Source organism: Argentina silus, assembly GCF_951799395.1.
Source record: "Argentina silus genome assembly, chromosome: 5".
NCBI classification, from domain to species: Eukaryota; Metazoa; Chordata; class Actinopteri; order Argentiniformes; family Argentinidae; genus Argentina; species Argentina silus.
In genome coordinates, this window is record NC_139659.1 from 18,690,230 (window position 1) to 18,716,877 (window position 26,648).

At 44.0% G+C, this 26,648-nt stretch overlaps 1 protein-coding gene across 1 annotated transcript in view; it reads left to right on the top strand.

The window, feature by feature from the left end:
• Positions 1–26,212, top strand: part of nnt (nicotinamide nucleotide transhydrogenase) — a 36,353-nt gene extending 10,141 nt beyond the window's left edge. The window contains exons 9-22 of the mRNA XM_083670071.1: positions 200–391; positions 1,407–1,560; positions 3,183–3,344; positions 6,906–7,016; positions 8,821–8,966; positions 9,150–9,345; positions 10,651–10,884; positions 11,665–11,825; positions 13,173–13,352; positions 13,904–14,063; positions 18,247–18,328; positions 21,123–21,241; positions 21,527–21,642; positions 23,682–26,212. Of these exons, the coding sequence (XP_083526197.1) occupies positions 200–391; positions 1,407–1,560; positions 3,183–3,344; positions 6,906–7,016; positions 8,821–8,966; positions 9,150–9,345; positions 10,651–10,884; positions 11,665–11,825; positions 13,173–13,352; positions 13,904–14,063; positions 18,247–18,328; positions 21,123–21,241; positions 21,527–21,642; positions 23,682–23,825 (2,157 nt within the window). The 3' untranslated portion in view covers positions 23,826–26,212. The remainder of the gene's footprint in view (positions 1–199; positions 392–1,406; positions 1,561–3,182; positions 3,345–6,905; positions 7,017–8,820; positions 8,967–9,149; positions 9,346–10,650; positions 10,885–11,664; positions 11,826–13,172; positions 13,353–13,903; positions 14,064–18,246; positions 18,329–21,122; positions 21,242–21,526; positions 21,643–23,681) is intronic.
• Positions 26,213–26,648: the final 436 nt, after the last annotated feature.

Here is a 26,648-nt window from a genome sequence, read left to right on the forward strand (position 1 = left end):
ACCAGCAAAGTCTTTGTTTAGTTCACGGTGTGTTCTTTTTTTGGTCCCATCCTTAAAGTCACGCACCACCATGTTATCTACAGGCACAGCACTGTAATTCAATTCAGTTGGTGATGTGGTAAAACAATTTTTTATTGACATTAAAATAACTATTTTAGGGTGTTGATGAAAGAGTTAAATAACTTGTTGTGGTTTTCAGGGTGTGACCCACATTGGTTACACAGACCTGCCCAGTCGCCTGCCCACCCAGTCCAGTACTCTTTACTCAAACAACATCATCAAGCTGATCCGTGCCATCAGTCCCGGCCAAGACAACTTCTACTATAATGTCAAAGAAGAGTTTGACTATGGAACCATGGACCATGTTGTCAGAGGGTCTGTAGTCATGCAGGTACGTCATGAGGTCAATAGTCATGCCAGTAATTTCATACAAGGGTTTCTAGTCAGGCAGGTACGTGGGTTGAGTGATTGGACGATTACATCAGGGATCACGATGGCCCGGATTTATCACCAGCAGAGATTTGAAGAGGGTTTTTGGGCCGTTAATAATAGCCTCTTCAGCACTCTGCTTTCCCCTTTCCCAAAAGTGCTATTTTAGCAGGTTATTATTCAGAATTTAACCTGCATTTCATGGTTTTCTCGCTAAATGGCGACTGGTCAGCTTCAACCGGTCATGTAAGAAAAAGAAATAAAAGATATGCCGGTAGCCTAGGCTATTGCAAAGAGCAAGTAGGACACCTTGTGGCCAGAAGGAGAAATAGTTTATGGAGGTTTCAGAGCTATGAGCGAATGGGGCCTATAATAACAATAGCTGCACAGGAGCAGACGGGCCATATCACGCCATACTGCACGCTTTTACAGCGGCAGTGTTTTTAAAAAAAAATGTTTTTATAAATGTTTACAGATTTACAGACACAACGCTAACAACACAAGAAACAATCATTGAGGAAAAATCAGGGAGGGGGCAGGGGGGGGGGGGGGGGATGTGGCTTTCACAGCAGCAAAGTAAATTATGAAAGTCACCCACCCGTGAACACAAACAGGCACTCCTAGTGTTAAGGCTTTGTAGTCACGCAGGTACGTCTTAGGATCTGTAGTTATACAGGTGAGATGGTTGGCTTTGATTAAATCAGTTTTAGCCCAACAAAGGAAAGCTAATCAGGTCATCATGAATCTTGTTTCATTTACCAACTATGGAGGGAAAGCAAGTAGTCTCTTTAAAAGTGCATTGAGTAATGATGACTTAGGAGTTGCTGATATAATATTACATTGTAACCTCTATCCATTTTAGCATTGCTGGTTCTTTGACCTGAAATTGAAATCTGCTCTCCGGATATTTTAGGGATGTTGTTCTTCTTGTGCTGTAGGCAGTTGTCATTGTTTTTTCCTTCTTTTTTTTTGCGCAGGATGGCAAAAACCTTTTCCCAGCACCCCAGCCCAATAATGTCCCTGTGGCGCCCCCACCCAAACCCAAGAGCATCCAGGAGCTTCAGAAGGAGAAGGCTGCTGCTGTGACTCCATTCCAGACCTCCTTGACCACTGCTGGCTTGTACACTGGAGGTGAGTCACAGCGTTACACACCAGACCTGGGTCAAACACAGTTCTTGAAGTGCTTTAGCTGCCTTGGTTTTGCGATCTTCAAGCTAAATCAAGCTCACCTCAAATCCTTTCATGTATTTGACATAAGTGTTTGAGCCACGTCTCCTTCATGTCATACCATATCAACTGGTAGTTCAATCTGCCACCCTTTAACAACCATGCACTGTTTAATTGGGTGTACTGTTGAGCAGAGAGAGACTGTAGTCAAGTCTCAGCTCTTCTGGTGGTCTTCCCACTCTGATCTGGGTTAATGGGACTTAAAAACAGGGTTAAAAGCAGGCTGTTAATGTTTTACTACCCTTCACATTCCATTACATTGTTCTATTCTAACACTGGAAGGATGAAACAAATCACAATGTTTAACAAAAACCTAATTCTGCAACCTTTCCTTTAAAGACTGGTCACGTATTTAAAGATCCTCCACCATCGGTCCCTTGAACCCACATTCTTACCTCAACTCAGCCCATTAGTGTTAGTGGCAGGAAGCTAGCGATAATAAAATGTGGGAAGTTGAGACACACACACACACACACACACACACACACACACACACCCCCTGGTGTGCCTGTCTGAAGTGGTACCGTAGCTGTTCCAACAGTCCTGCTCCGGTGGTAGTGGCGTAGCGTAACAACCGCAGCCTGTGAAGGCTTGTTGTTCACACGTCGCTGCCCCGTGTTAGTTTGGCTTTGCGGTGGTAGAGGTAGAGAAGGGAGCCGCTCTAAAGCTCGTTTAGTTTGCTTTAGTAGAGGAGAGGGAAGCCTGTAAAGACGGTTCACTTGTCGCTCTCTGGTATCGGAGAATGCTCGTTTCACTCTGCTATGTATGTATTTATTTATTTTAATAAATAAAAACATAGCAGAATGAAATGAGCGCAGAACAACGTATGAAGAACGAACCTTGAGAGGCTGAATGTTTACTCGTCTTACCGCTTTTGCCACCTAAATTCACTAGCGGCATCGAGTCCAGTACGGCTGGGTATTTTCAATGACTTTCCGACACGATGCGCATCACGATACACAGGTCACGATCGATACGTATTGCGATTCTATATGCATCCTGATTCTTACATTGTGTTGTGATTTTCAATAGAGCAATACAATAGGTGGGTGGAACAAAAACTGTCAGGATATATCTGTTTATCAACTCTCACGTCCATTATGTAGGTTTCATATATACATCGTAATTCAGTGTAATTGAACCGGTAAACAGATTTAACTTTTCAAGGTCAGAGCCGGGTATTGGCAAGGACCTCACAATACGATACTGTTGCGATACATTGCAATAAGTATATTTACTGAAAATGTAACCTACTGTCTAGTGTTTACCACCTTGGTAGTCTGGTATGTATGTATGTATATTTATGTATGTATACAATTGTCAAACATACTGATCCATCCTCTCTTCACGTGATCTCAATCTCTATTCTTAATCTGCCTTAGCACTGATACATTTATTTTTTATTTATCTTTTTGAATGAGTCTCAAACCCTCAGATGTAACCTGCCTTCTCTGAATGGGTCCTTTTTTCTGTAGTTTGTTACGGTGTCTACAGTGGTGTTAATCTCTCTCCCTCTCCCTTCTCAGGTTTTGGCACCCTGCTGGCTCTGGGGCTTGCTGCCCCGAACGCGGCCTTCACACAGATGGTGACAACCTTTGGCCTGGCAGGAATCGTGGGCTACCACACAGTGTGGGGTGTGACCCCCGCCCTCCACTCTCCCCTTATGTCCGTCACCAACGCCATCTCGGGTGAGTGTACCGTTTCAAAAGACAAAAATCTGATTTAAACCCTGTTAATAAGCAGGTGTTTACTCAGACAGGACTGGGTAAAACTATTATTACCTGATATTTGCATATTAATTACACTTAATTGACAAGCACCACTGGCATTTAGTACCAGGGGGTTACAGTTGTGCTGAATTTGAGGTAAGAGGCCTGGCTGTAAAATAATCTGTCACTGAAGTGCAATTGACAGACCTGTTTCCATTGGTATCCACTAGTGTTGCACTATGTACCGATTCTACAAAAGAATCACGATACCCTGCTTTGAAAACAGTTCTATACTAACTGTTAGTATAGAAACTATACATATTTTTTTTTACCATAAATGCTTATTTACTTGGAGCTGTGCGAAATATTATCTTATTTAAGTGTAATTTGTCGTTTAAGAATCAAAATCATAATACTTAACCTGGTATTGGTATCCAAGTCAAAATTTGGTATCATGACAACACTTGTATCCACCTGCTCGTACCAGGGAATCAAATGAGGACAAAATGTTTTCACTTTTGCACGTATCCCAAGCATACTATTTACATATTTTCACCATTTTCAATTGATTTTTGATGAAGATTCTTAGTTAGGGAGTAATGCTTTCAAGCTGAGAGCATGTTGGACAGCTGTTGGGCTTGGACGGTTAGAATGCAGTGATTGGTCAATCATTCAATCAAGAGCTAAAATATAATTGACATTGACAAAAGGTCAATGTATGGTAGTAATGGGTACTTACCAACACAAATAAGTAATTAATACGTTATTATTGTATAAATACCATTTCACCATGCAATTTCAAAGTAAATGCCTGGTAATTTCTGTACCGTAAAATAAAGTGCACCCGGCACATCTGTATGAAATGGATACAGTGAAAATCAGCCACAAAATAGTTGTTTAAATGATATGTCTAAAATATATGGCAACGCATTCATGAATATGAGCTGAGGCATATCGCCATCATATATCACTTTTAAGGTTTGGTTTCAAATTAGGATGAATAACATTTTAAAACCAGATGTTGACCTCCCTAGTCCTTAAAAGGCATTCATGTCCACTGTACCGGTCGAGTCCTCCTTCCACACCTGCAGGTACTGTACACTCTACTGGCTGGTAAAGGGGTAATGGTTCATGTTCACTTAGGATGATTGAGAGCGCTGCTCCCTACTCCATAGTTGATCTGCTCCAGGCAGCTAGTAACGCAAGGCTCAGATTCCATTCTGTAAATACAGTACAGGAGAACTCACCACACTAGATTCATCTTGTTCTACATATGAGAAGGAGCAAACTGATTATTGGGCTGATTCAGGGATAATAACTCTGCCTTACATAGTGCTGAGTGGGAATGTGATCTTTATACTCAGTCATTGAGTTAAAATGAAGCATCATTAGTTTGACTTATACTTATTTAGCATAATGCAAAGTGATTTCTAGTCTGTCTCGTCCCTTGACACTCGTTCTGTGTGTGTGTAACATGCTGCCAGCGAGGTTGTTGGCGCTGTGCTTCGTTAAGCGTCTCCTGGTTTCCTTCGGCAGGCCCAGACACAGGTTTCATAGCCTTTATTGAGTCCATGGTGGTCCAAAATTAAAGTGCCCCCCCCCCCCCCCCCCCCCCCCCCCCCATCATGTAGCTCAGACGTTCACTTCAGAGGAGCCTGCTAGGGGGCTTCCAGTGGAGCAATTACCTCCATGGACCTACTTCACAGTTCCTGCGAGACAATTTATTAGTCCATACACAGCCTTTCCTAGTTTGTGTGTCTCTCTCTCCCCATGCCTGTTAGAGCTGCACAATATGGACAGAACATGATCTTGTACCAAATATTTGGATGAATAACTTGGATATTTCCTCTGATATGGTTAAAAACAAGTGTCAAGGAACAGTAACGGAGTCTGATAACCAAATTAAACAAATCTATGCATGCAGAGAGTGAATGTGTCAAGCCCAAGTCCTGTATCGTGTTTGTTTTAGCAAGTGAATGTCAGAGAAAGGCCAATATCGCAGCCTCTTGCAATATGGATATTGCAAATTTGCCTTATTGCGATACAGATAGTTGAATCCGATATATCGTGCAGCCGCACTGCCTGTCCTCTGGTCTGCCCTACCCCCCCCCTCCCCCTCCTCCTCCTCCTCCCTAGGTGTGTTCCCTGCATATTTGGCCTTGCCCAACCTTTAGCTTTATTTTGGTCATCCAAAGCAGTGGAAACAGTGAAACCATTGGAATTCTGTTACTGTTGTGCCAAATGTAATAAAGCCAATAAGAGCTGTAGGTACCTGGGAGACGTTAGGGCAGCCTGTTGGAATTCGGGATTCTAAAGAGGGAGAGATATATGCGTTTGTCGATCTCCTTGAAGGGCCTAGGGTTACTCGTGAAAGGAACCCATCTGCTCCAGGCATGGTGCCAGTAGCCTACTGTCTCATGACATTGTCTTTGATCTACCTGAAGCTGTTGATCCAAGTGCCTGTCCCTTTATGATGTTGCCTGATTATGTGACCCATAGACACATCTGGGATAAATGTCACCCCCCCCCCCCCCTCCTTTTAGACCTTCCTCATGGCTGTGTGTGTGGCCATTCCATCCATACACGTCATTGTTAGGTTGGCAGGGTGTCTGACTGTCTTAATTTGATCAGGTATGTGTGTGATCTCAATGGCCTAGTATTACCTGAGTTTGACCCCCTCGTTTTTCCAAATGTAACCTCATATTGAGGGAGGAGCAGTCTAACAGTCTTCAAGGGAGGGAGATGTCTGGTGTCAAGGTTTTTGTTTCATCGTGGAGTTGTACAACTTGTGGGTCATTGGTGCATGTGTGTTTTGAGAGGGGGCGGGGTGTTGGTTGGTATGCTATATAGCATAATTGTTTACTATATTTCCTGTGACACTCAGGCAATGTGCACCTATGACCAAATCTCCAAAGTCTTTCTTTCCATAATTTCCTCAAGTCTTCTCTCCTCACCTTCTCAAAACTCATTGAAGGTCTTGAGGTTTCTCCTCTAGGACCTCCCAATGTGTTTTGAGAACAAGACAAGGAGGCAGGAAGGGAAGCGAAGAATCAAGGAAAGACTTTTGTGATTCAACCTGTCTCAAGCACCCATCTGTTATTAATTGTTAACATCTGTTCTAGGGGACAGGAACTGCTCATCTAGTCACACATAAGCACAGGACTCAGAGCATGGCCCTTGTTGTTAAACTCTCAAAATGCAATCAAATCTCTGATATGACACGACTTGATTGGTAAAAGAGACATAGAAAAAAAGCTTGCTTTGACCAATTCAGGATGGAAGGATACATTTTGAGAGGTATTGGAACAAGGCTGACAGTCTTAGACTGGGCTGTTGTTGACTGTAGATTCCCTCTGCACTCTGACATTTCCTCTTTTTTTTTAACAATAAGAAAATAGTCTCCTCACAAGACTTCAAGTACAGCCTTGTTTAACTGACAATCTGCTAATAATTGATGAAGGCAATGGGTAGAACTCTGAGAGTAACATGGTTAGAAAATGACTGGAAGTTCAATTGTGTGTGTGTCTGTGTCTATTCCAGGTCTGACTGCTGTGGGCGGTCTGTCCCTCATGAGTGGTGGCTATGTCCCCTCCTCCGCCACCGACACCCTGGCTGCCCTGGCTTGTTTTGTCTCCTCAGTCAACATTGCTGGTGAGTGACTGGAGTGTCCTTTTGACCTTGAAATCTAACCCTTTTGTCCTTTTTATGACATGAGAATCCAGGGCGTATTTAACTTGACCAACATGACAAGTGATGAGTTGTGTATATAGGGATATGCCATGGATCCACTGTGCCCCAGTGTCAGCTAGCTGTGCCCATACACATCATTGCCCCAATGTTGGAGTCTGAACAAATTTTTATTGACTCATTCTAAGTGAATTCAGTTTTGTGAACAATAATTTCAATTAACTTCTTGCATTGACTGACTGAATTAAAATATGAATCAACCCCAACCCTGATATTTTGCCCATGCATTATTCATTGACTGTGCCCACGGACTGTTAGTGAAAGGGTGTCAGTTTGCCCCGGAATTTGAGATGGTAAAAGAAGATCTTAAAGAAGATGGTAAAAGTGGAAACGAGAGAGCCTTGGCCATGCAGTAAATCAGCATTACGCCCTGGCCAGTGGCCACACTGAAACAGAATCTGATGACTTTTATCTCTCAAAAGTTCGATTCAGTCCTACTTTTGACGTATGAAAAACAGACCGACAAATGACGGATTTGTCTGTCCCTTGGATACATGGATACATCGTCCGTTTGTTGCGCATTTCATCTGTTTCTGTGTGGCCTTTAGTCTAGCTTTAAGGACATTCCCGGCAGAGATTGAGTAGGAAAAGTCTTTGCATGAGTGAATATTCAAAACACTGCATGAAAGGCAGAAGGCTCTTATAATTCCAAGGTGTCTGTCCGTCCGTCTGTCTGTGCGAAGGCTCTGACGGGCCAGGACATCTAGCATTGTCAAAGGTCATGGCAAGGGTATAAAGCCACAATGGCATATTCTAGCCATATGCTGTAATAACCACTTAGCACTGTCTCAGATCTCTCGTCTGTGCGTTCCAGTGAGTTTGAAATATGGCTGTTTATGTATGTTTTTTCGTTAAAGAGCAGGTGTTTAATTTCAGTTTTAAGGCCCCGCCGGGTTCCATTCCACACGCAACATTTCTCAGTGGTCTACCGCGCTACCCATAAACCCACAATAACAGAAATATGGACATTCCGCCGTCTGGTTTCCAAGCCCCTCTTCAAACTTTTTATTGTCCGAATACACCGAAAAAAATTGCCCTCCAATTTAGTTTCAATAAACTTGCCCCTGAAATTTATAGCGTACCTGCTTCTTCCACGACAGAGTTCAGGAATTGTTTTTTCTGTCTCTGGCTTCAGCCACAAAGCCTTTTGTATTTCCATGTGTTTTTACGGCAGGCACACGGAAAGAATTCTGTGCATGCTTTTTCTTAAATATCTGCCCTTTTGCATTTTTGACTGGGAATTTATTGACACTGAGCCTCAGTCTGAAATGGTCCCTTTTTTATGATTAGTTGTGTTTAAGTGAGTGAGGTCTGAGGCTAAAATGATCCCGCAGCCAAAGTGGACAGGTGTTCCCCCTTGTATGCATGCATGTGGGTGGGTTGTGGAATGGAATGAGATTAAGGATTCTGTCTGCTCATCAAATCATGGTAGATATTCTCCAGGAAAACCCCAGATTGTTCATCAAGTGGTACTTTTTAAATCTGTGCCTAAGACAAACAATAGAAAAAGATGTAGAGCCGATGCATAGCCCAGCTTCAAAAATGAAAAGGGGAAGAAAAACAAACAATGTTGATGGTGTTTGTGGACCGATGTTATCCATTACTCAAATGTAATGGGCTTGGTGGATTTGTAAATTGAGGAGGGTGCTTTTAATTATTTTTCAATTCCCCCCCCCCGCCCCCGTTTCTGTATTTGTGTCTCTCTCAGGTGGTTTTTTGGTCACTAAGAAGATGTTAGACATGTTCAAGCGTCCCACAGACCCCCCAGAGTACACTTACCTGTACATGCTGCCTACTGGGGTGTTTGTGGGGGGCTACGGCATCGCGCTGCAGGCTGGCTACAACATTGAACAGGTGAGCATTGACCCACTGCTCACTGTTTTTGACTGCTCACTGCTGACTGCTCACTGCTGTTCAGGTCAGTCCTGTAGTGTGAAGTGCTCTTGACTGACCACCGGCGTTGTGGAGCGTTCAGATGGCTAATAAACAGTCTTTCTTTCTTTCTTTCACTGTGTGTGTGTGTGTCCCTGTCTTTAGATGATGTACCTGGGGTCTGGTATGTGCTGTGTGGGGGCCCTAGCTGGTCTGTCCAACCAGTCTACTGCCCGTCTGGGTAATGCCCTGGGAATGATGGGCGTGGCGGGTGGCATCGTTGCTACCCTTGGTGCTTTGAAGCCCAGCCCTGAGCTGCTGGCACAGATGACTGCCGCCATGGCTGTGGGTGGCACTGCTGGTAAGTGTGTGTGCACGTGTATGTGCCAGTCAGACCTGGGAGAAATGCGTGCAAGTAGTCTAAGGGCTGGTTTCCCTGATGCAGATTAAGCCTAATCATGTACTAAAATGCATCTTCAATGGAGATTTTCCATTGAAAATATTTTTAAATCCAGGACCAGGCTTAATCTGTGTCTGGGAAACTCACCCAAATAGTTTGCCTGGGAGAATGAAACCAATGAAATGGTCCCAAAAGTGCAGACTCAAGCTTAATCAAACACATATTTTTAAGTATTTTATATGCTATGTGTGTTTGACCCAGATCTGGTGCCAGTTTGTGCGGTTACATGTGTATTTTGGAGTGTTATGCCTGAGCATATTGATGTCTCTGTTTGGTGTTTACCTCGAAGGACACTTTCTCATGTTTGTAAGACATGCAGCATTGTCATTTGTCCTGTCTAATAATGGAGGGTTGAACCAAAGCACTTTCTACCCTCTTAACAGAGTAGCTAACTAGCATCAGGGGGCAAAATACACTCACCTTACACTTTATTAGGAACACCTGTACACCTTCTCATGGTGGAGGTGGTGTAATGGTGTGGGGAATGTTTTCTTGGCACATTTTGGTCCTGTTAATACCAATCAATCATCGCTTGAAAGCCACAGCTTATTTGAGTATTGTTGCTGACCATGTGCATCCCTTCATGGCCACAATTTACCCATCTTCTAATGGCTACTTCCAGCATGATAATGCACCATGTCACAAAGCAAAAGTCGTCTCAAACTGGTTTCATGAACATGACAATTTCATGAGTTCAGTGGCCTTCCCAGTCACCAGATCTGAATCCAATAGAACACCTTTGGGATGTGGTTGAACGGGAGATTCACAGCTTGAAAGTGCACCTGAAAAATCTGCAGGAGTTGTGTGATCCATCATGTCATCATGGACCAGAATCTCAAAGGAATGTTCCCAACATCTTGTAGAATCAATGCCACAAAGAATTGAGGCTGTTTTGAGAGCAAAAACAGTATTAGTATAGTGTTCCTAATAAAGTGCTCAGTGAGGTGTACACACACACACACACACACACACACACACACACACACACACACACACTCCACATACCTCTACATCCAGTCAGGTAATCTAAATTCAGATCATAGCCTGATTCCAGATGCCCACTTTAAACCTGCCTGCCTGCAAGATTCCAAGAACACACACACACCCACACACACATGACTTCTGGGAAATGGGTCATCCTGAGGCCCAGGTGTTGCTGATGATGAAATTGTGTGTGTGTGCGCCATTCTTCTCTGCCCCCCCAAGGTCTGACCATTGCCAAGCGTATCCAGATCACAGACCTCCCCCAGCTGGTAGCAGCATTCCACAGCCTTGTGGGCCTGGCTGCAGTGCTTACCTGTGTGGCAGAGTACATGGTGGAGTACCCTCACTTTGCCACAGACCCCGCCGCCAACCTCACCAAGATCATAGCCTACCTGGGCACCTTCATTGGAGGGGTCACCTTCAGCGGCTCCCTGGTGGCCTACGGGAAACTGCAAGGTGAGTATTGTTGGGGGATGATTGCCCCCACCAACCCCCTCCCCCTACTCAATGCTAGGCATCACCCAGACCCCCCACCCAACGCTAGACCAGCTACCACCCAGGCCCTTCCACCCAGTGCTAGGTCAGACGAAACCTCTTCCCAGTTTGGATCTAATTATTCCCTGCGCCCCCCAGTCATTTTCCACTTGTTCCCGAAAGCTGGAACACATTATCCCAGGGAGCAGCGTTCCCACTCCTGAGTCCCACTGGAATCAGAAAAACCTGCCCTGATCAAAGATTACAAAACTGCCATTTTCTCTTGGTGCTAATTTCATGCTAGAGCCGCTCTCAATTCTTTTCTTTTCTTGTGTTTTTGGAACGCTTTCAAAACCCCAAAAGAGGCAATGAAACAATGTGGCCATATCACAAGATGGTGAAACAAATGAGGCAAATGTTGATTTGATTGTCAACATGCCCTCAATTTAAATTGACCATGAAGCAGACTTAGCTGAAGACACATGAAATAGATCCATTTATCCATTTGTAGACCCAGAATCTTTTAACCATGCAAAGGAATTAATTCTTACAGTTAATTATAATGTTCTACAGTTAACATTTTATTTGGTGTGTGAAAATTATCATTACCACGGTTTATTGTGATATGGTTGATGTATGAACAATTAATTTCATTAAATGTAATCATTATAACTTATTGTATGTTTAACCATGTTGTATCTGGATGGTGACAGTTGTACGTCCAATGCCCCCCTAACCCTGATCCTCTGCTCCTCTCCTTAGGCATGCTGTCCTCTTCCCCCCTGCATCTGCCTGGACGCCATGTCCTGAATGCCAGTCTGCTGGCTGCCAGTGTCGGGGGGATGATTCCTTACATGCTGGACCCCAGCTACACCATGGGCATCACCTGCCTGGGCTCCGTCTCCGCTCTCTCCGCAGTCATGGTACGATTAGCCACCTCCTAGGCTTTCCGCCGCCACTTGTTGGTGGATAAAGAAGCCTTTTTGATTATCCACATTTTTTTTATTATCTCCTACGTACAGGGAGTGCAGGTCAAATAGGGCGACACCGGGAATCGAACCCAGGACCTGGAGAGTATGTGTGCACTCTAGCCGGGAGAGTTACCACTAAGCCACAATATACAGGTGTTTGAAGATCTTAATCTACAGTAATGCATCCTTATGACACATCCTTGTGGCGCTAAGGCCATTTTAGGTAGCTTTCCAACCAAAGCTCACAACGGATTTACCGATACAAGGTTGTCCACAGAGTGCATATTATGTGGGTGTGGTGGAGGACAAGCAAATGAGGCAGGAGATAATGTTTGCTCCTGTATTTAATTGCTCAATGGATCCGTAATCAAGGCCCACTCAAACATTAGAGAATGTGCTTGTCTTTGCACTAGTTACCTATCACGTTCAACTATGCATTGCTCTCGTGAGATGAACCATTGATTTGGCTTTGTCCAGCTATGATAAATCCATGGAGCCTCCTCCTCTTGATCCTGTTCACATCTTGGCACTAAAGGACATGTTTTTTTTATTGGCAAAAGATAAATTATAAGGTTTTGAAGCTGTGCTGAGAGGGAAGGTGGTTCTTGTTAAAGTGTTGTCAATGCTGCCTTCTCAGTGCTTCTCTGTGTGGTTGGTCTAGCAACCCAAGACATTTAGACATGGAGTATGTAATTGGATGCCAGTTTATATGTATACAATATCACACTGCTTATGACTGATATTAGGGTGTAGTTGAACAATCACCCACGTTTTGAGCGTGAAAGGCCTTCAAAAGGAGATCTGATATCATTGAAAGCCCTTCCTTTTTTTGTTTTTGTTTGATCAAGTGTATCATTACATAATGTGAGGTAACTGGCTTTGGTTAGTCTGACTCCCTGAGGTAGGTATCTTGTAGAGAAACTTGAGGATGATGTCAGAGAGCCCGTGAAATTAATCCGCCTTGTTTTGACAAATGCCTTCTGCTCCGACTGAGACCGCACTGTAACCTGATCAGGCTTGAATACGCTACATTTTCTACTACCTGATCAGATTTCTGTATTTGCCATTTGATTCACTGTGTTCATTTCTTGTACGTTTCATTGAAACACTTACAGGTGAGTTTACCTTATACCTACTATCGTATGAAACATGACCCCTGTGTATTTTTTCCTTAGTGGACAATAACACCTGAATTAATTAATGTATCGCTATTGCCACCCCTGTCCCTTCAGCCTTACTGTGGTCTGATTGGTCCCTCTTGGCCTTGCTGTGGTCTGATTGGCCCCTTGCTGTCCACAGGGCCTGACTCTGACAGCGGCCATCGGCGGTGCGGACATGCCAGTGGTCATCACGGTGTTGAACAGCTACTCCGGGTGGGCCCTGTGTGCTGAGGGCTTCCTGCTCAGTAACAACCTGCTCACCATCGTTGGTGCCCTGATTGGCTCCTCTGGTGCCATCCTCTCCTACATCATGTGTGTGGTAAGCAGCCATCCTCCCCTGTGTCGTGTGTGAGTGGTAAGCAACCATCATCTCTTACATTGTGTGTGCGTGCGTCCTGGAGAGTGTTCCTGGACTGTGAGTTCTTCCTTGGCCTACCAGGCAGTTTGCGATTGCTAAGCTCAACAGTGCTTTCTTTCTTTTTAATGATGTACCAAACTGTTGATTTTGGTAAGCCTAAGGTTTGGGCTAGGACTCTGAGATGTTTTCAAACATAATGGCTTCCTTGGCTTTCAATGACACCTATTTGGTCCTCATGTTGACAGACTCTCCATAGCCGACTCCAAAGGCAAATGCAATGTCTAGAATCAAGACTAGACATTGGCACTCTCTTATGCCTGCACACATGATGCATAATCAACTTTTCACAGGCATGCTGAGTATTACCTTGTGCTTCTCCTCTTCTCCACTAGGAGGAACTCTTACTGTACTGAAATGCCTGCCATCACTGCCTTTGAGAAACTGAGTGAAGCAACAGTTCACCCTAATGATCCACTCCATCCCTCCCTCCCCTCTCTCTCTCTCTTGGCTAGGCCATGAACCGCTCCCTGGCTAATGTGATCCTAGGAGGCTATGGCACCTCTTCCACTGGCTCAGGCAAACCCATGGAGATCACAGGAACACACACGGAGGTCAACATCGACCAGACTGTGGAGATGATCAAAGACTCGCATAACATCATAATCGTACCAGGTAAGCTAACCTTGCACGCATATGTCCACGCACACTCAAACATAACACCGCACACAGAGCGACATATGAACAAAGTGATTGCGACATACCCGGGGCACTGTGCAGGTTAATCTAAACATCAAGACCTGGAGTTGGTGGGTTGTGGCTAAAGGTCTTGTCTTAGCAGAAAGCGTGCTCCTTAACTTCACCATCCACATTTTTGGTGAATTACAGAACTATTTTCACTGTTTACCTAACTTCTTCTGACCTTATTACATCACCAGCTAATTAGCTAACCTTTGCTGGGGCGCCTCTCTCACAGGGGGCCCCAGGCATGAAGCCCACTCTATCCTCAGGTGGCCCTGTTGTGAAGAGGATTTATTAAAAGCCTTGACAGATCCCTGTGTTATCTCACTCTCTATAGTCTGGCTTTCCCCCCCCCTAAAAAAAGAAACATGTCCCTTCTCCCACCACCACACACCACTATACCCCCGGACCCTCTCAACAGCACCCCGACCCTCTCGAACGTGGCTGTGATTAGCTAGTTCTATCTCTCCTGCCAGGACTCTATCCTGGTCTATATGCCTCCAGCATGAATGAGAGGATAAGCTCCTGTTTTACAAGGTTGTATCTCCAGTACCGGGAAGCCCGTTAAGATGCCTTCTTCTTTGGGTTGAGTTGTTCATCGGTCTGAATACAGGCTGACTCACTCCGTCTGAGTCTTCCTGCTCTGACTCACTGGTAAACTCAGAAACGGCACCAGTGTGCCTGAAGTCTTGATAGGAAGACTGGATGGGTTCAACTGCTGTGGACTTCCTTGGCCTGTAATGGCTTCTAGAAAAGCCATTGGCGCTTTTCCACTCACTTTTGGCACTGTTGCTGTTGTGTGTTTCCATCTCCGAGAATGGCCCCAAAAAAGCCCAGAGCCATGGCCCCAAGGCCCTAACCAGGGACCTTGAGGCAATTTTTAGGAATAAATGCCTTACATTCACAATTTCTTGTGACTCCTTTGCAAGTCTCAAAGTCTTGTTACTAAGTAATTCACTGGAGAAAAATGTGGAAATTATTGACAGATTTATTGTTTCAGTTACAACTAATCATGCTGATTTCAGGGTGAAACTTGCCAGGAAACGTGTTTCTGGCGACGTCAATAGTTGGCTCCTCCATACTCTACAAAAAGGAGTGTGACCCGGTCTCTAGTGGAAAAGCTCCATTGGTGTTCTGTTCATTGAGGTGTAGGACCACATTTGTAATTTCACTGAGCCACCCTTCATTGTAACTCTTTACCCCCTAAATTATTGACCAGTTTTATTTTTTATAAGAAAAGAAAAAGAAGCCTATGGCTCTCTAGCCCCTTTGTTCCCAACAACTGTTTTTCTACTCAGTTGTCTTCCCTGCAGTCCACCCAGGCAGCAAAGGGATGAAGAGAGTGGAAGAGGGATGAGATGTGGCAGAATGAGGAAAGGGATGGATGAGGTGGTAGGCTGAAAAACAAAAGGGGGGGACAAATGAATGTGGCACTCTTAAACAAGCTAGCAGACCTCCTTCATTTAAAGTTTCCTGTCAGGAAATGACAATGGTGTCCATGCTCCCCTTTCCGCCATGTAGGTCTACACAGCCACTTCGATGTCATAGACCAGTCATTTACCCAGACCAGAGCCATATGTACCAATATATGTATATCTGCACATATATCTGAATATTATATATGACTCTGACACATACTATACTATATATGGCTCTGTTGTCATAGACTAGCTGTGTACGCAGACATGTTGATGTCATAGACCAGTTGTTTACCTAGACCAAGACACTCTGATGTCATAGACTAGCCATGTACCTATACACAGTGTTTTCAGACCAGTCGTTTACATAGATACACTGATATTATAAACCAGCTGTGAACCAAAACACGCTGTTGTCATTGACCAGCCATGTACCCAGACACTCTTTTGGAATAGGCTAGTCTAACAGATCTATACTGTCCCCTGTGGGTAGTCCCACATCAGGATGTCACTACATCTGCACTACGACACGTTTCTCTGTCTATCTTTCTCTAGAGACAGTTCTGTACTCTCCAACTCTACATTTAAACGTGTTAGAATGGCACCCACAGAATCTGCAGGCTAGTCTAGCTGACTGTACTGTATGCTGTGTCATAGGTGACTACAGTTATTCCAAACAATATTTACAAGCATCCTCTCCGAATTTAACCAAGGGACCAGATGTTTCTTTGCCAAACTGCGCTGCCAGACTGGAAGGTTGTCCTGGTTTTCTGAACCTCAGTGTTCTGCTGCAGTGTTCCAGTGTCTAATCTGGTTCCCCTACTCACCTGGGTCTTAGGCACAAAACTCTTGAGAGAAGTTTCTCCCTGACTGGAGTGTAGTGGATCATAGCACAGGCCTGCAGTGGCCTTGTTTTCCTTGTCACATTTCCTATAATTGGACCAGTCACAGTCACTTTGCGTGATTGACATCTGTGGAAACAGTCAAGACATTTCTTGATAAACACCGACCTCATCTGGTGGCGGTTGTTTTTGTTGGAAGAAACACTTGTGTTTAAGAATGGCCTGAAAACAAGTAGAAAATCATTAAGGGTTTGAGTGGCTTGTGGACGAGCACACTGCAATACCCAGAGTATCTGACGTGTTGTGACAGACCTATCAAATGCTGTAAACAGTAGTCGACACTTTTGATTGTCCATTGGTTCTTGTTCTTTCTTTGAACCTGTTTTCAGTTAGAGTTAGCAACTCTGCATGATGTAGATGATCCATGTCCTATTTGACAGGCCAGTGGTTGGCTAAGAATCAGTAAAAACCAGTGGGTAATCCCAAATCGACCCCTAGCCCCCTACCCTCTGTGCACTTGTGGAGATCTCTGTAGATTGATCAACATGCTAAATTAGCATATACAAGACATCCTAATTCCATGACATTGAAAGATGGAAACATCAATCTTGTTACTACTTTTTCATCTTCTTTTTCAGTATTCCATGCACATGTTCACACTGAGTTATACGAAGGGGATTGCCGGACTGGTTTATTATTATTATTTAAAAATTGTTTTTTTTTGTTTGTTTGTTGTGTTATAAAATAACAGGCCCAATTATTTCATCTCCGGTCACTTGTATGTAGGATGATCAAAACCATTCTCTGATTTGAGCCAAACCGTGCAGATAAACTAGGTTAGTGAGCTTGTTAATGCTAGAGTCCTCCCAGGACAAGTAGAGCTCTCAATCCCAGGTGAAAATTAACCTGTGTTACATTAATACTGTTTCCCCATTTGATTTTGTTTCCCTTCTTTGTAAGATAAACTGAAAGATAATATTTCAACAAAAGATCACATAACCTGTAGCCTACAAGATCATGATAACCCTAATTTGGGATGTGCAGATGATGTGGTTTCATGGACAACTGTTTTAGATTTGTCACTGAAAACCATGGAGGGTTCGAATCCGAAGGGGAGAGCAGAATTTAACACAACACCAGGATAATTTTGATCTGGACTAGATGTTCTAAAGATTGGCCCCAGGGGTTCACTGCTGCTCATGACTCCTCTGGAAATGGATTAAACAGAAAAATGTTGCACTTGAACTTCCCTTTGCTTGAATAAGTTTGAATCAACTTGTTTTTATGACTGGTCACTGTTCAGGTCTGATTAGTTTCACAGTGCAAAGGCGCTGTTGTGTCAACCTGAAAACCGAGAAATAACATGAACAAAATGTAATTTATTGGTTATTTCCGAGATGACTCAAACCGTTTATATTAGGATTCTTTTGAAGTAAGCTTGGTCAGACACACTCACTTACTCACTCAATACATCAGTCACCTTTGGAATCCCTGGGCTTTTCTGAATATTTGTTATTTATACAAGCTTTTTTTGATCACACTTAATCTTTTATAAAGACTTAAATGTGCCAATCAGTCTATTGTTTTCCTTCAGTTCTACACAACAGTGGCCAGCACAGTCTGATATTCTATTCAAAGCTTTGCCTGCTAGATGAAAAAGAACCCTGGGGCCAGTTTCTCAGAACATCTAGTCCAGATCAAAATTGTGCTGTGTTCTGTTTCCCCCTTTTTCGATTCTGTCCTTCCTTATGTTTCGATGACATTTAAATCTGAACCAACCCAGATTGTTCTGTTCTCGCCCTGCAGATTCTCCTTCGCCAAGGCTCTAACCCAAACTGTTATGTTCTCGTTTCACAGGTTACGGTCTGTGCGCTGCCAAGGCCCAGTACCCCATCGCTGAGCTGGTCAAGACACTGCACGAGCAGGGCAAGAATGTCCGGTAGGTTCTCAGAATATAGATAGTCATTGGCAAGAGAGTCTATCTTCACCAGTGCTGGAGCAGTATCCCCTAGGAGAGGGGCAGAGGGAGGCTTCGTTGTATAGTTGGTTGGAGATGAAGGGGCAACAGAGGAAGGTGGAAAAGAGGAGAGAGGAGGAGGGTAGTGCAAAGTAAGAACCGGGGTACCAAGGCGAGAAGGGGAGAGATTTGGAGAGGAGAGCAGAGGAAGGTGAAATGAAAGGAGAGGGAAGGATGGCAGTGCATACGAATGAGGGAAAAAAGAGGAGAGTAGAGGGAAAGGCACACCGGAAGCTTGTGTAATTTTCCTTCAATCTTTTGATCTGGGCTCCCAGCAGCTGCTGCTACTTAGAGCATTTGCAGTTGATTAGAGGGGAAGTGGGTGGCCAGAGACTGGACCCCCCCCCCACCCCACCCCACCCCACCCCACCCTCTTCTCTCTCCATGCTGGTTAACTGGCTGGGGGTGTTAGGCTGGTCTCAGGGTAGAGTCTGGAGTTCTAAAGGTGAATTGGTTCTTGTCGTATTAACAGTTGTCATGTAATGCACACAGTGTGATGGTGCTCTCTTTAGCCTCTTGTATAAATTACTTTTCCCCCCTTTCAACACGCACACACTGCATGACATGGCTAATTGAATTTGTTGAAGCTTCTCACACACTGGAGCATAGAGGGTATTCAGAGTTCCTCAAGCAATCATGGGTAAGAGCATGCGTGCATGCGTGGTGGTGGTGGCGGCTGCTGACTGGTTCCGAATGGCAGAAGATCTCACTGGGTGTGTAGTGGCAGAGGGAGAATGAGATACCTCAAGCAGTATTAGTAGAGCCTAGCTGCTCTGGTCTTGGTTTGGTTCTGCAGTTATAAACCTGCTGCAGTGTGTATCTGTAGGACCCTCTCTTCCTCCTCAACCCATTTCCCCTCCTTCTCAGGCTCTTTATGACCTCTGATGAACACCCCCTCAGTCCTTGACCTGGTACTTGTTTGACTCTCCTTTCAAATACCCTAGTTGCCGGACCTACATTAAGCCTACTGTTAGACCAATTTTTAGTACGCAACATTAGAAAGATTTGCATTACTATTACGTAATTGAGAATGCATGAAATGTCAGTACGTCATACTAAATTCACTGTTTGAACTTTGGATAATCTTGAATATGCATAGTTTGATTTGTGACATACCACTCAGGCAAGCTAAATCAAGCGCACCTTCAATGTTTCAAAAGAAACTAAAACTGGCCACCACCCAGACTTCTCAGCTAACCTGTCCTTCACCTAACATCGGTCCATTACCTAACATGCTTTTAAACTTTTTTCTTTTTGTAAAAAAAAAATAAATACAGTGTGCATGCCACCAGAGAGGATATTTGCTGTATTTTTTTATAGCCATGAAGTCTGGTTCAGAGTAGAGGATGGCAAGGAAAGGAAAATGGTCTTCTCCTGTCCTCGAGCGTAGCCTTTTTTCCTATCCAGTCCTGCTATAACCTAAATTCCTGACTTCGGTCTCGATGAAAATGTCTTTCATATTCTGTAATTTATAGGGTGTGCTATTAAAGCCCGTCTTGTGCCTATTCATCAATTATCTGCTGTTTCGTCCCATGCCTATTCTCCCCTATTTTGCCTGTCTCAGGAATGAAACGCTGCTCATTTTATAGATGAGAGCTAATGTTTGAATGGTGTGATAGTGCGTCTTATATTCATGTTAAACTTGAATTAAACTGTTGGCCACGCAATCTACACATGTTACGACAAGAGGGGCATGAGCCAGATTTTCCAATACCGGTATACCTAAAAGAAATCGTTCCACTAACCAGCCCTACCACTGGGTGCAGAGAGTAGTGACTCTCAGCCACAACTTGTGCTGTGTGTGTCCTAAACCTCCCTCTTGTCATTACAGTAGTCTTACTATTTACAAATGCATACAGAAACGCATTACATGCTCTGTCCCCTGTTCTTTGATAATAAAAAAAAACATTGTTTCGATCATGACATCGCAACCGCATGCGGGAGAAGGCAGCGTCACTGACATTATAGGCCGAGACAAAACATACGGATATCGAATGGAGTGAACATGTTAAATTAGGCTTTTAAACAACTACCCACAAACCGAATAAAAGGGTATACAAATTGTAAGGCACCGCAGATCATGAGATCTGTTGAGAGAGAAAAGCTAAATATGTTTCTTACTGGACATTTTGTGCTTTGGTGAAAGCCTCCGCTCTGTCTACATAATGTGCATGTGAGATACAACATCCTTTTATTTCCACACCAATTTGCAAAATTAGTGTCCAAAATTAACAGCTGCAAAGCGCTAAATGCAGGCAGGCCTTTATTTTCCTTGTGGTGGCTAAACCTCGCAGTGTTCACCTGTCACTCTGGTGGGCGCTTGTGCATGGCAGCGCCTTATTCCTTATCATAGATATTTAAAAACTATTTGATATCATAATTTAGGCCAAATCATTTTAGTTGCTCGGCTTTCGAATGTTGGACAGATGCATTTCGCTTTGACAGTGTGCTCAGTTTGTGGCGGATAGCCTAAATTACACGTGAGATTGGTCGTCCTGTAGTTTTCCTTTCCCAAAATCAACTTAGCAAATAATTTATCGGCAGATATGTAGGCCTATGGATTTCCGGAAATTTCAGGAAAACGACCAGAGAATAGTTTTGCAGTCGCAGTGATTCTAAACGTGACTTGTCAAGGGAAATGCGCAACATGTTTTGGCTATAGTCCAATGGTCCCACTCTGGAGCCCTGTGACCTAAAATGGTATTTCTTCTTCCAGGTTTGGTATTCACCCCGTGGCTGGTCGTATGCCTGGTCAACTCAACGTTCTATTGGCCGAGGCGGGCGTGTCCTACGACATTGTGCTGGAGATGGATGAGATCAATTCGGACTTCGCTGGTACGGTTTTACCTTCTCCTGTCCATCCGTGTGAAAGGACATCGCCTGGGTTATCACCCATGTTTCAATTCAAATAACTTAATTTTTCCTGTAGGAGAGGGGTACATGGAACAGACATGACGATGATATTCACAATTCATATACATTGTTCATGTACGAACAGAACTTTGAGATATGATTTCATTGTCTATGTTCACTGGCTCGGTTTGAAGCAAATATCCAATCTTTGTGTGAAATAGACTGGTGTAGCAAACATGACCTGAGGTGAGGATGTCTGTCTTTCAGAAACTGATCTGGTTCTGGTGATCGGTGCCAACGACACAGTGAACTCCGCTGCCCAGGAGGATCCCAACTCCATCATTGCCGGCATGCCCGTCCTGGAAGTGTGGAAGTCCAAACAGGTGTGTGTGTGTGTGTGTGCGCATGCGTGCGTGCGTGCGTGCGGCAGAGGGAGGGGGTTTGCGGTTTCTCAGAAAGTAACCGATTAAGTCAGAAACAGACAGTAGCAGCGGGACATGCAGAAAATGGAAAGGAGTCCAATCGACTAGACCAAGCCCAGGCCACTGTTGTCAGACTGGCACACTGTCAGCCAATGACATTGCGACGTGTCAAATGGTGCAGTCCTGTGATGTCCGAATTTCCTGCCTGGAGCTCCTCTCATAGGTTGAGGTGAAGTCGTCGTCACGTTATTCTTGTTTGTTCTGTGGAAGTGCCCGACTTTGACATGCTCAGTCCACACACCCATGTGTGACAAGGCTTCTTTACACTCACTCACTTACTCTCACACACACACTCTCTTTTAGTCCTCATCCATAGAGAGATGGTGCCTCTTAAATATAAACACACCCTCTGCTCCCGTTGCCGGGGTAACGGGACCCTTCCCCAGGTGTGGCTCCAGCAGGCTCGGATCTCACGCTGCTTCCATTAAGCGGTGACTCTCTCTCTTTGGAATGATGACATTTGGAGCATCCCAGTGGAACTACTCCTAAATGTGGGATTCATATGCCTCCCAAGTGAATTTCCACAGGTTCCCTTGGGAAATCATGGAGTTCTGAAGCTTTAAGACTACCACCCCACAAACAAAAAACACACACACACACACACACACCAGCTTTTCCCTTTTTTCACATTATGCATGTTGCACTTTTGTTGGAAAGATGTTGTCTTCATTGTACCTCAGTGACTCGAGACACACCCACGTGTGTATGCGTGCGCGTGCCAGGCTGCGTGGGGTCAGGCTGCGTGGGGTCAGGCTGCGTGGGGTCAGACTGCGTGGGGTCAGGCTGCGTGGGGTCAGGCTGCTGGCTAGCTGTGCTGTGTGTAGTCTGGCTGAAGATAAACAAAGCGGGCGGGGCCTTCTCACTATAGACTAGCTTGCTTGGCATGGCAGAGGGCATTCCACTGGTGCCGTACTTCTCATGCCCTTCCCACTCTGTGCCATTCCCTGCCACTTGGTGCTTGCCCTGTGCCGCTCCCTCTGGTGCTGATTGCCAGACCGCGATTACCTCTGGTTGCACCCCGTCCCAAATAGAACCATCTGGCTCATGCATTATGGATGAGTGAGGAGGGGATGGGAGAAGAGGGGACTGAGGTTAGCTCCTGCTACGCCTGTCAGAACCAGGCCCTCAACCCTGTCCTCCTGAAGGATTGCTTTACCCTCTTATCTCAGGTGCGCGTGCGTGTGTGTGTGTGTGTGCGTGCCCCAGACCGCTACGCGCTGGACCACTACCCTCTGTTGAAGTCACCTGGCCATGCTGATTTCCACAGCCCTCCTGTTGATTGTTGGGTCTCTGTGAAGGACGTGGAGTTTCCAAGTATCTTTCAGCGTGTTAGATAACCGAGAATAAAAGGCTAGTGGCGAGAGCGCTTCTCTGGTTTTACTTATCCAATTACGCTGCGTTCTGTACCTCTCCAACACATGCTCCCAATCACGGGATGCTCCAATCTGTTTCCTGAAAACCCCTTGGCCTCCACTGCAGCTTCGTACACTAATGGGGCCTTATTTAGGAAATGGCTGCCACTTACATATCCATTAGGTGAATTTACTGGTCTCTCAATTAGATTTGAGACAAACTACTGGTCTCTCTATTAGATTAATTGACTGGTCTCTATTAGATGGACTCGCTGGTCTCTATTAGGTGTCAGACTAACTGGTGTCTATTAGATGTGAGACAAACTAACTTGTCTCTATTAGACAAGTAAGTAAATTAATCTCAGTTGTGAGACTGGTCTCCCGGTTAGATTAATTTACTTGCTGTCCTCCCTAATAGATACGACATTTAAATTACTGGTCTCTATATTAGATGTGCGACAAGTACAGAATTAGCATTAGCAAGTCAAAGAACATGAGATATTAATGTTGTTATTCTTTTATGTATATTGGGAATGGACAATATACAACTGTATGTTTGTCTGACGGTCTAATCTGTGTGTGTGTCAGGTGGTGGTGATGAAGCGTTCCTTGGGAGTGGGCTACGCTGCTGTGGATAACCCCATCTTCTATAAGCCCAACACGGCCATGCTGCTGGGAGACGCCAAGAAGACCTGCGACGCGCTGCAGGGCAAGGTCCGTGAAGCCCAGTGAGATTCGGATCCCTGGTCCAGTAGGGTCTCGTCTCCGCGCCACGCAGCCGAGCAGCACCGAGGCCCAGCGCACCACAGAAAACACGTCCAGAAGGAGCCCGAGGAGAGGCCACTACAGAAACATCTAGTTAGACATAGCATTAATATTGTCGTCACTCGCTCCTGACGACAATTCTCCTCCTTTATATTTGAACAGTCGTTTGCTATTATGATGAGTAGGTTTTCTTAGGCATTTTTGCTTTAAAAGATTTTGCTGTTCCTTAGTATTTCTTCTCAACCCTAACCCTAAACAAGCAAAAAGGAAAAAAGCAAAGCAGTATCAAGATTTTTTGGGGGGAGATATTAGTTTCCGTTCAGTTTTGTACTGTAGTTAGATTTTTGTACGATGAATTATACCCAGGTGTCAAACTGGTTTGGACTTGTCCGTCTTGTCTTATTCAGCAGCCATTGTTGTGTGATTGACTACAATGTCAAGCCATAGTCCGTACTGGCTAAAACTCTATTCAAAACTGTCTGCTTTTTTTCTTTCTCTTGAATGTGTTTTGTGAACCATGTGCTTATTGTACAATGACCAGGTTGTGATGTAATGTGGTAGTGTTACATGTGATTATAACATTATGTAATAAGGATTTAGTAAACGTGTATTCAGTTGCCCCTCACCCAATTACATTTTTATTTTACAGGTGTAAAGGAGCAGTGCAAATATGAAGTAAAGCAATAAGACAGTAAGAGAGTGGGGTTATCAGACTGTTAAAGGAGTACTTTAACAAAAAAAAGTATATTTCTCCTCAGTCCACCAATATTGTTATTTTGCGCATTAAAGCCTCATATCCTAATTACAAACTTGTATTTACTTCCTGGAATAGTGACACATCATCAAATCACTATTCTAGGAAGTATATACACTCACCGGACACTTTATTAGGTACACCTTGCTAGTATTGGGTTGGACCCCCTTTTGTAGCCCATCTGCTTCAAGGTTCGACGTGTTGTGTGTTCAGAGATGGTCTTCTGCATATCTTGGTTGTAACGAGTGGTTATTTGAGTTACTGTTGCTTTTCTATCATCTCGAACCAGTCTGGCCATTCTCCTCTGGGCGAAAATGCCTTGTTGATGCCAGAGAACTGCCGCTCAGTGGATATTTTCTCTTTTTCAGACCATTCTCTGTAAACCCTAGAGATGGTTGTGCGTGAAAATCCCAGTAGATCAGCAGTTTCTGAAATACTCAGACCAGCCCGTCTGGCACCAACAACCATGCCACGTTCAGTCACTTAAATCACCTTTCTTCCCCATTCTGATGCTCGGTTTGAACTTCAGCAGGTCGTCTTGACCATGTCTACATGCCTAAATGCATTGAGTTGCTGCCATGTGATTGGCTGATTAGATATTTGCGTTACTGAGCAGTTGAACAGGTTTTCACTTTGTCATTATGGAGTATTGTGTGTAGATTGATGAGGAAAACAATTAATTGAATCCATTTTTAGAATAAGGCTGTAACATAACTTTTCCCACATTTTGTTAAGGGGGTCTGAATACTTTCCAAATGCACTGTATGTGTTTGTCATTAGGATATCTATGAGGCTTTAATGCACAAAATAATCATATTTTGGGACCATACTTATGGTGGACTGATGAGAAATATAATTATAATCCCAAAAAAATGATTTATTTATTTTGAAAAGTACTCCTTTTAAGGTTAATAATCAACTGCGAGATGAGAATTACATTTTACATAGATACTTTCCCTCAACATTTATGCAAAGAATTGCAAAGTTGTCATGGTTCGAGTACAATGACCCGCCATGTCCTTTAGCTGTACCAGGCCCTTTTCCTTACGCTCATTTAGATGGAATCCTCATCAGATGTTTTCACGGGACCTGACAACAAACCCTACCTCTCCATAGCTCTTAACCTGACCAAATCGCCATCCATTCTGTTTTTACCTCACACCGATTCCACCTAATCTTTATTTATCCTCTGCTATATTTTGCATTGAGCTTAGTAAGTAGGTATCAATTGTAAATCAATTGTATGAAGGGTTGTTATGCACTTACCATTTAGACATGGTGTTTTACAGTAACACACACACGCGCACACACACAAGTTAGGTTATAGATGCCACATATCCATATTTGTATCTAGTGAAGAGGAAGAACAAACTGTTTTGGACCATTATTGTAAAGAAAATGTCCCCTTTTTTTCCACAAGAGTATTTTTTATAGAGATGACCCTATTTGTGTAGAAACTATAACAGTGCTTCAATAACAAGCTTTGCAGGTCTGACATTTCAATGTGCCATGTTCAGGAGATGAATGATACTGTGAATCTTTTTCGCTGTGGTTTATCGTGGAAAGGCATCCCTTATAATAAACCTTGATCCAAAACGGATGGTTAGTTGTGTTTTAACTTCCTCACTTTGTCACAAATGCACAGTTCTTTTTGCATGTTGTTTGTGTATAAAACGAAGTATGAACATTTTTGTGTCAGGGAGGTCAAGTCCTTAACTGTGTCATTTGTGTCTGAAATGTTGCTTTATTCACATCTGATGTAGGCCAAAATCGATCTAAATCCCCAGATCTGAGCAATCAATCAAATTTATTTGTATAGCGCTTTTCACAGAGACCAATGTCACAAAAAAGAGCTTCACAACAAAAGTAATGCTTAACAATGTAAACAAATACAATACGAGCAATATGATCTAAATCATGGACCCCCCCAGGAGTAAGCAAAGGGGAAAAACAACGCCCTGGAACCAGACTCCAGGGTGACCCATCCTCCTCTGGCTGATCAGGTGCTGAACAGTAAATTAATGTGGTGTGGTGTA